This window comes from Nerophis ophidion, linkage group LG02, assembly GCF_033978795.1.
Source record: "Nerophis ophidion isolate RoL-2023_Sa linkage group LG02, RoL_Noph_v1.0, whole genome shotgun sequence".
In the NCBI taxonomy this organism is placed as follows: domain Eukaryota; kingdom Metazoa; phylum Chordata; class Actinopteri; order Syngnathiformes; family Syngnathidae; genus Nerophis; species Nerophis ophidion.
This window is the reverse complement of record NC_084612.1, coordinates 74,947,938-74,957,937: the sequence shown is the minus strand read 5'-3', so window position 1 is coordinate 74,957,937 and position 10,000 is coordinate 74,947,938. Positions and strand designations below refer to the sequence as shown.

General features: G+C 40.0%; 1 protein-coding gene across 2 annotated transcripts in view; it reads left to right on the top strand.

Moving 5' to 3' along the window:
• The window catches only part of LOC133545408 (filamin-B-like), a 99,945-nt gene that overhangs the window by 88,654 nt on the left and 1,291 nt on the right, over positions 1-10,000 (top strand). For both annotated transcript variants that reach the window (XM_061890979.1, XM_061890970.1), the window contains exons 36-41: positions 1,457-1,585; positions 2,116-2,289; positions 4,227-4,385; positions 4,452-4,655; positions 7,351-7,503; positions 7,570-7,692. In XM_061890979.1, the coding sequence (XP_061746963.1) occupies positions 1,457-1,585; positions 2,116-2,289; positions 4,227-4,385; positions 4,452-4,655; positions 7,351-7,503; positions 7,570-7,692 (942 nt within the window). The remainder of the gene's footprint in view (positions 1-1,456; positions 1,586-2,115; positions 2,290-4,226; positions 4,386-4,451; positions 4,656-7,350; positions 7,504-7,569; positions 7,693-10,000) is intronic.

Below are 10,000 nucleotides of genomic sequence, written 5' to 3'. Positions count from 1 at the left end.
TAGTCAACATGTGGTTAGTCAGAATACACACACGGACACACACACACACACATAGTGTATGTAGTCAACATGTGGTTAGTCAGAATACACACACGGACACACACACACACAGATAGTGTATGTAGTCAACATGTGGTTAGTCAGAATACACACACGGACACACACACATAGTGTATGCAGTCAACATGTGGTTAGTCAGAATACACACACGGACACACACACACACACACATAGTGTGTATGTAGTCAACATTTGGTTACTCAGAATACACACAGACACACACACACACACACACACAGATAGTGTATGTAGTCAACATGCAGTTAGTCAAAATACACACACACACACACACATAGTGAATATAGTCAACATGTGCTTAGTCAGAATACACACACACACACACACACACACAGTGTATGTAGTCAACATGTGGTTAGTCAGAATACACACACACACACACACATTGTGTATGTAGTCAACATGTGGTTAGTCAGAATACACACACACACACACACATAGTGTATGTAGTCAACATGTGGTTAGTCAGAATACACACACACACAGACACACACACACACACACACAGTGTATGTAGTCAACATGTGCATAGTCAGAATACACACACACACACACACACACACACACACAGTGTATGTAGTCAACATGTGCATAGTCAGAATACACACGCACACACTGCATGTAGTTAACATGTGCTTAGTCAGAATACACACGCCCACACACACACACTGCATGTAGTTAACATGTGCTTAGTCAGAATACACACGCCCACACACACACACTGCATGTAATTAACATGTGGTTAGTCAGACTACACACGGACACACACACACACACATGTGTATGTAGTCAACATGTGGTTAGTCAGAATACACACACACACACACACACACACACACATAGTTAACATGTGGTTAGTCAGAATACACACACACACACACACACACACACGCACACATAGTGTATGTAGTCAACATGTGGTTAGTCAGAATACACACACACACACACGCACACATAGTGTATGTAGTCAACATGTGGTTAGTCAGAATACACACACACACACACACACACACACACACACAGTGTATGTAGTCAACATGTGGTTAGTCAGAATACACACACATAGTGTATGTAGTCAACATGTGGTTAGTCAGAATACACACACACACAGTGTATATAGTCAACATGTGGCGTGCAGAAGATGAAGATGTTTACACGTGATTGTTTGTGTAAAAAAGATCTCTCCTGCTTGCCGGCCTGGACTCGATGTAGAATATTATTGTGTGGAAGCAGGTGATGACATCACATCCTGACACATCACAGTCCAAACATGACATCACTTTCAAAATCTCACACGTCCGGCCCAGAAGAGCGTGGGTTTTGCTTTGCGTTGTGGGTTAAGTCAAAGTTTTTTCTCCAATTTGCTTGTGTTCTGCAGAGTCTCCTCTTCAGTTCTTTGTCAACCACGGCAGCAGTCCGAGCGTCACAGCCTACGGTCCTGGTCTCTGCTACGGCGTCGCCAACAAGACGGCCGCCTTCACCGTCAACACGGAGGACGCCTCAGAAGGTGCGGGAGGACATAAAACATCAGGACTGATCAATGTTTCAAAACCTTTCCGGCAAAATATTAGCATGTGCATACATATGTATGTGTGTGTGTATATATATATGTATCTGTATATACATGTATACATATATATATATATATATATATATATATATATATATATACAGTATATTGATATGTGTATATATATATATTTTTTTTTATATATAATATATATATATATATATGTATGTTTTTTTTTTTATAAATATACATGTGTATATATATGGCCTGCTAAAAAGTGTGTACCTCCCTGGTCCAGACTGACATAATTAACTCAATATCACAAATTTTAATACATATACATGTATATATATGGCCTGCTAAAAAGTGTACCTCCTTGGTCCAGACTGACATGATTAACTCACTATCACAGAAACATGGTAGTTATTCCCGTTTTGCGGTGGGTGTTCCACAGGACTCACTCCTGCATCCATTTGTGCATTGATGGAATGATTAACTAGTTCTGTCGTTGACGTCCATGTGTCCAGGAGGTCTGGACCTGGCCATCGAGGGTCCGTCCAAGGCAGAAATCAGCTGTGTGGACAACAAGGACGGCACCTGCAGCGTCAGCTACCTGCCCACGCTGCCGGGAGACTACAACATCCTGGTCAAATACAACAATAAGCACATCGCCGGCAGCCCCTTCACCGCCAAGATCACTGGTCAGTGTGTCCACAGGAATGATGGCAGGTTTAGGCCATGGTCACTCCAGGCTTTTTATACCGTGCCAGACTTGGTTGGGCCTGATTCCCCATCCCTAGCCTGTCTCAATCCAATCCAATTTATTCGTATAGCACATTTAAACAACATAAAGGTTTCCAAAGTGCTGCACAACAATATTAAAAACGATATTCCAATATTATCCTTAGCTCCTCTAATGACTGAATAAAAAAATACAACAATATGAAAATAAATATTAATAAAAATTATTTTAAAGGGTAAAACCAATAAAAATAGAAATAAAAGAAATGCAGAACCACCTAGACATTCTCTTAAAGACACTCATAAGTTAACCAGTTTCTCTGTTGTGCACATGTAAATACGTAACATGTAGATATGTAAATACGTAACATGTACATATGTAAATACGTAACAAGTAGATGCGTAAATACGTAACATGTGGATACGTAACATCCAGATGCGTAACATGCGGATGCGTAAGATGTAGATACGTGAAGACGTAACATTTAGATATGTAAATATGTAACCTGTGGATACGTAACATGTGGATACGTTACATGTGGATGCGTAACATGTAGACGCGTAACATGCGGATGCGTAACGTGGATGCGTAAGATGTAGATATGGAAATACGTAACATTTAGACATGTAAATACGTAACATGTGGATACGTTACATGTGGATGTGTAACATGTAGACGCGTAACATATAGACGCGTAACATTTAGATATGTAAATACGTAACATGTGGATACGTTACATGTGGATGCGTAACATGCGGATACATACCATGCGGATGCGTAACATGCGGATGCGAACAAGTAGATACTTAAATACGTAACATGTGGATATGTAACATGTGAATACGTAACATGTGTATGCGTGACATGCAGATACGTGGATATGTAACATGTGGATGCGTAACATGTAGATGTGTAACATGTAGATACGTAACTACGTTACATGTAGATACATAACATGCGGATGGGTAACATGTAGATACGTAAATATGTAACGTGGATACGTAACATGTGGATGTGTAACATGTGAATGTGTAACATGTGGATGCGTAACATGTAGATGCGTAACTACGTTACATGTAGATACATAACATTCGGATGGGTAACATGTAGATACTTAAATATGTAACATGTGGATACGTAACATGCGGATGTGTAACATGTAGATACGTAACTACGTAACATGTCGATACATAACATGCGGATGGGTAACATGTAGATACGTAAATATGTAACATGTGGATACGTAACATGTGGATGCGTAACATGTGGATGCGTAACATGTGGATGCGTAACATGTGGATGCGTAACATAGATAGATGCGCACACAGCTGCTTGGATTGATGCCAAATATTAGAGGAGTTAAATCTGCCCGTCATATGTCAACAAGTGCAAGTGAAATGACATAATTTTGTAAGAAATTGCAACACTTTGTGTTTTACTTTCATAACAAAAGTGTGTTTTACCTGCTACATGGCTCATCTGTGTACTTTAAAATCAAATAGTTTAGTTTTTAGGACTTATTAATAATTGTATTTTTCTTAAAGCACAGACCAGGAGTGGCCAACACATATCATGAAGCATTTAAAATAATGTCAATAAAGATTTTTTATTTTCTCAGCTAATCCTTGATGATGGCAGACTAGATGTAATATGGAACTTTGGAAATTGTTCAATTCCCTTTCATTTATATTTTAACCTTCTAAAGTTGTTGTTTGAGCACAATATGAAACATGTTTATTGTACTGTTAGAATTAAGCTAGTATTGATATTTTTACTACTTCCCTTTATTTGGAAAAGTATCAATATTGAATTTGGTACCGATACCAAAAGATTGGTATTAGGTCAACAGCAGTCAGTTGCTTGCCAACACAAGTGTGTATTTTGTGTGCGTCACAGAGGACAAACAACGCCGCTCTCAGGTCAAACTGGGCTCGGCGGCCGATTTCTTCCTGGACATCAACGAGACGGACCTCAGTCTGCTGAACGCCACCATCATGGCGCCGTCGGGCCGCGAGGAGCCCTGCCTGCTGAAGAGGATGTCCAACAACCACATCGGTAACGCGCTCGCCTTGTAACGTCTCTGCGACCACGCCCTCACCTTTCTGCCGTCCTCCCCTCCAGGTGTCTCCTTCATCCCCAGGGAGGTGGGCGAGCACCGCGTCAGCATCATGAAGAACGGCCGCCACGTCCCCAACAGTCCCATTTCCATCCTCATCGTGCAGTCGGAGATCGGCGACGCCAGCCGGGTCAAAGCTCACGGCGACGGCCTTGTAGGGGGCGCCACTTTCAACGATGCCAGCTTTGTCGTGGACACGCGAGAGGCCGGTAAGTGGCGACCATAGCGGATCTATTCAAATCTATTTTTAATACAAAAGGCACACCGGATTATAAAGTGCATTAAAAGGCTCATATTAGAATTTTGTTCTCCGTTTAAAAGCCCCACTTAAGAACTTTCAGTTGTGGTTGATGTTGGACCAAACTGACATGATGTCCCCTGTAATGTCGGCACAGATGACAAATACCGTATTTCCTTGAATTGCCGCCGGGTATATAGTATGCACCTGACTAGAATTACTGCCGGGTCAAACTCGTTTCGCAAAATATTATTTTTATTAGCGCATTTCTCGAATTTCCGCCGGGTCAAACTCGTTTCGCCTAATAATTAGCATATAACTAAAAATTTCCACCGGGTCAAACTCGTCACGTCACGAGTGACACTTCACCTGTCATCATTTTCAAAATGAAGGAGGCTGATTTCAATCATTTGAAATCGCATAAAGGGAAGAAGATTAAGAGCTATTCAGTAGGATTTAAGGTCCAAGCTATTGAATATGCTAAAAAGAACAGTAAGCAGCTATGTTTTATTAATATACCGTAGCTGCAGGAGGTAATAAAGGAAGATCTCCATCAAGACAGAGAGACTTTTAAAACTGAAGAAAGATAAGGAAGACTTCTATAAACAAGTTATCGATGCTTTTGATCAGAAGGAGCTGCGCCTGGACTTCATTTATAAGTAAAAATAAGACCATTATAACATTTTTTTTAATTAAATGTGCCTTTCATGATGGTATCCTTTACATCACACTCAAATTTATAAGCGCAGGCCTAAATTTACTGCATAATTAGCGCCCAGGCGGCAATTCAAGGAAATACGGTATTATGTCTCTAATAGCTATCTATCTATCCATCCATCTTCTTCCGCTTATCCGAGGTCGGGTCGCGGGGGCAGCAGCCCAAGCAGGGAAGCCCAGACTTCCCTTTCCTCAGCCACTTCGTCCAGCTCTTCCCATGGATCCCGAGGCATGCCCAGGCCAGTCGGGAGACATAGTCTTCCCACGTGTCGTGGGTCTTCCCCGTGAACTCCTGTGAGTCATACCAAAGACTATAAAAATGGGACCCATTGCCTCCCTGCTTGGCACTCAGCATCAAATGTTGGAATTGGGGTCAAAATCACCAAAAATGATTCCCGGGCGTGGCCACCACTGCTACTCACTGTTCCCCTAGCTTCCCACAAAAATTTCGCCACACCCAGTGTGCGGGATACAAGCATTGGTACTTTTAAGATTGTAGTCCACACATATCTCTTATGTCTGACTGCCATCTACTGGTCACACTTATCATTACACCATGTACCAAATAAAATAGCTTAGAGGTCGGTAAGCACAACCAGAATCGACACGTATGTTAGGCGCACCGGGTTAAAAGGCAAGTGGTCGATTTTTGAGATAATAAAAAGATTTTAAGTGCGTCTTAGAGTCCAGTTTTGTGTATTGCAGGGGTCACCAACTTGATGCCCGCGGGCACCAGGTCGCCCGTAAGGACCAGATGAGTCGCCCGCTGGCCTGTTCTAAAAATAGCTCAAATAGCAGCACTTACCAGTGAGCTGCCTCTATTTTTTTAATTGTATTTATTTACTAGCAAGCTGGTCTCGCTTTGCTCGACATTTTTAATTCTAAGAGAGACAAAACTCAAATAGAATTTGAAAATCCAAGAAAATATTTTAAAGACTTGGTCTTCACTTGTTTAAATAAATTAATTCATTCTTTCACTTTGCTTCTTATAACTTTCAGAAAGACAATTTTAGAGAAAAAATACAACGTTAAAAATTATTTTAGGATTTTTAAACACATACCTTTTTACCTTTTAAATTCCTTCCTCTTCTTTTCTGACAATTTAAATCAATGTTAGAGTAAATTTTTTTTTTTTTATTGTAAAGAATAGTAAATACATTTTAATTTAATTCTTCATTTTAGCTTCTGTTTTTTCGACAAAAAATATTTGTGAAATATTTCTTCAAACTTATTATGATTAAAATTTTAAAAAAAATTCTGGCAAATCTAGAAAATCTGTAGAATCAAATTTAAATCTTATTTCAAAGTATTTTGAATTTCTTTTAAAAAAATTGTTCTGGAAAATCTGGAAGAAATAATGATTTGTCTTTGTTAGAAATATAGCTTGGTCCAATTTGTTATATATTCTAACAAAGTGCAGATTGGATTTTAACCTATTTAAAACATGTCATCAAAATTCAAAAATTAATGTTAATCAGGAAAAATTACTAATGATGTTCCATAAATAATTTTGTTAAGTTTTTTTCAAAAAGATTCAAATTAGCTAGTTTTTCTCTTCTTTTTTTCGGTTGAATTTTGAATTTTAAAGACTTGAAATTGAAGATAAACTATGTTTCAAAATTTAATTTTCTTTTTTTTTTCGTGTTTTCTCCTCTCTTAAACCGTTCAATTAAGTGTTTTTTTCATTATTTAATCTCTACAAAAAACCTTCTGTAAAAGGAAAAAAATGTATGACAGAATAACAGACAGAAATACCCTTTTTTTTAATATATATATACATTTATTTATTAAAGGTAAATTAAGCAAATTGGTTATTTCTGGCAATTTATTGAAGTGTGTATCAAACTGGTAGCCCTTTGCATGAATCAGTACCCAGGAAGTAGGTCTTGGTTTCAAAAAGCTTGCTGAGCCCTGCTTTGTGTGAAGTAAGGGGCTCCTTGTGGTTTTAGGCTACGGCGGGCTGGGTCTGGCCATCGAGGGTCCCAGTAAAGTGGACATCCAGACCGAGGACAACGAGGACGGGACGTGCCGGGTCACTTACTGCCCCACCGAGCCCGGGAACTACATCGTCTCTATCCGCTTCTCCGAGCAGCACATGCCAGGTAAAGAAGGAAGCATGGCGACAAGGAGGTGAGCTCACCTGTGTTGTGTGTGTGTTGGGCCCACAGGAAGTCCATTCACGGTGCCGGTGACAGGGGAGGGCCGCATCCGGGAGAGCATCACCCGCAGACAGAGGGCGGCGCCCGTCGCCAGCGTGGGCAGCGTCTGTGACCTCAGCCTCAAGATACCAGGTGGGTAACATTTTTTAAGGTTTTTCCTCCTAAAATGTCTTTTTATTGTCACTTTCACCATCTGTCTACTTTCTAATTCTTCTTTTTTTCCCATTTCCTGCTATCCTGACCTCTTTTTCTCCCCACTTGCTTCATCATCATCATCTTCTTTCTCCAGCGAGCTGCATCTTCCCAAGCCTGTCCTGGTACTTCCTCTCATGTCTCTTCTTGCTTCTGCTGCGCCCCCTGCTGGTGTGGGGGACATGAAAAGGGGGGGGGGGGGTTGGGCTCCTTGGTACCTGTTCTCAAATGTATTTTTTTTGTTTGTTTTACAATTTTTAGAAGTCAAAATGCGCCCCTGAAGAATCTCTCAGATTGTGTTTAATGCCTTTTCCATTTTGATGGACAGAAAGAAGTAGTAACTAAACTACAACAGCAATGTTACACTGGTTTTCATTGAGGGCCTCATGGTCGTTATGGAGAATAATGGATGAATTGTCTCTGGATTTCATTAGATGGATGGATGGATAAGATGGACTGATGGATGGATAGGATGGATAAGATGGATGGATAGATGAAAGGATAAAATGGATGGATAAGATGGATAAAATGGATGGATAGATGGATGGATAAGCTGAATAAAATGGATGGATGGATAAGATGGATGGATGATAGATGGATGGATGGATAGATGGATAAGATAGATGGATGGATGGATAAGATGGATGGATGGATGGATAAGGTGGATAAGATGGATAGATAAGATCTATAGGATGGATTAGATGGATGTATAAGATGGAGGGATGGATGGATAAGATAGATGGATGGATGGATAAGATGGATGAAATGGATGGATGGATAGATGGATGGATAAGGTGGATAGATAGATGGATAGATAGATGGATGATAATATGGATAAAATGGATGGATGGATGGATATGATGGATGGATAGATGGATGGGTAAGATGGATGGATGGATAAGATGAATAAAATGGATGGATGGATAAGATGATAGATGGATGGATAAATGGATAAGATGGATGGATAGGATGGATAAAACTGATGGATAGGATGGATAAGGTGGATAAGATGGATGATAAGATGTATAGGATGGATAAGATGGACTGATGGATGGATAAGATAGATGGATAAGATTAGATGGATAGAAAGATGGATAAAATGGATGGATAAGATGAATAGATGGATGGATGGACAAGATGGATGGATAAGATGGATAAAATGGATGGATGGATAAGATGAATAGATGGATGGATAAGATGGATGGATATATAGATGGATAAGATGGATGGATGGATAAAATGGATGTATAAGATGGATGGATGGATAGATGGATGGATAGATGGATGGATAAGATGAATAGATGGATGGATGGATAAAATGGATGGATGGATAAGATGAATAGATGGATGGATAAGATGGATGGACGGATAAAATGGATGGATGGATAAAATGGATGTATAAGATGGATAGATGGATGATAAGAGGGATGGATAGATGGATGGATAAGATGAATAAAATGGATGGATGGATGGATGGATGGATAGATGGATGGATAAGATTGATCAATGGATGGAAAAGATGGATAGGATGGATAAAATGGATAGATGGATGGATGGATGGATATGATGGATGGATGGATACGATAGATAGATAGATGGTACTTTACTGATTCCTTCTGGAGTTCCCTCAGGAAAATGTCAACTCCAGCATCAATGAAGAGAATTGAGATCATTAATAAGTGGAGTTGTTTGAAGGCAGATGTGTTGCTGGGACTTGTGGTGCAATATAGTCTGCAGGATAGGATGGAGCTAGACCATCTAGTCTTTTAGACCTAAGTAGTAAAACCAAATCACATGGTAAGATGGAGCTAGACCGTCTAGTCTTTTAGACCTAAGTAGTAAAACCACAGTCACATGGTAAGATGGAGCTAGACCGTCTAGTCTTTTAGACCTAAGTAGTAAAACCACAGTCACATGGTAAGATGGAGCTAGACCGTCTAGTCTTTTAGACCTAAGTAGTAAAACCACAGTCACATGGTAAGATGGAGCTAGACCGTCTAGTCTTTTAGACCTAAGTAGTAAAACCACAGTCACATGGTAAGATGGAGCTAGACCGTCTAGTCTTTTAGACCTAAGTAGTAAAACCACAGTCACATGGTAAGATGGAGCTAGACCGTCTAGTCTTTTAGACCTAAGTAGTAAAACCACAGTCACATGGTAAGATGGAGCTAGACCGTCTAGTCTTTTAGACCTAAGTAGTAAAACCACAGTCACATGGTAAGATGGAGCTAGACCGTCTAGTCTTTTA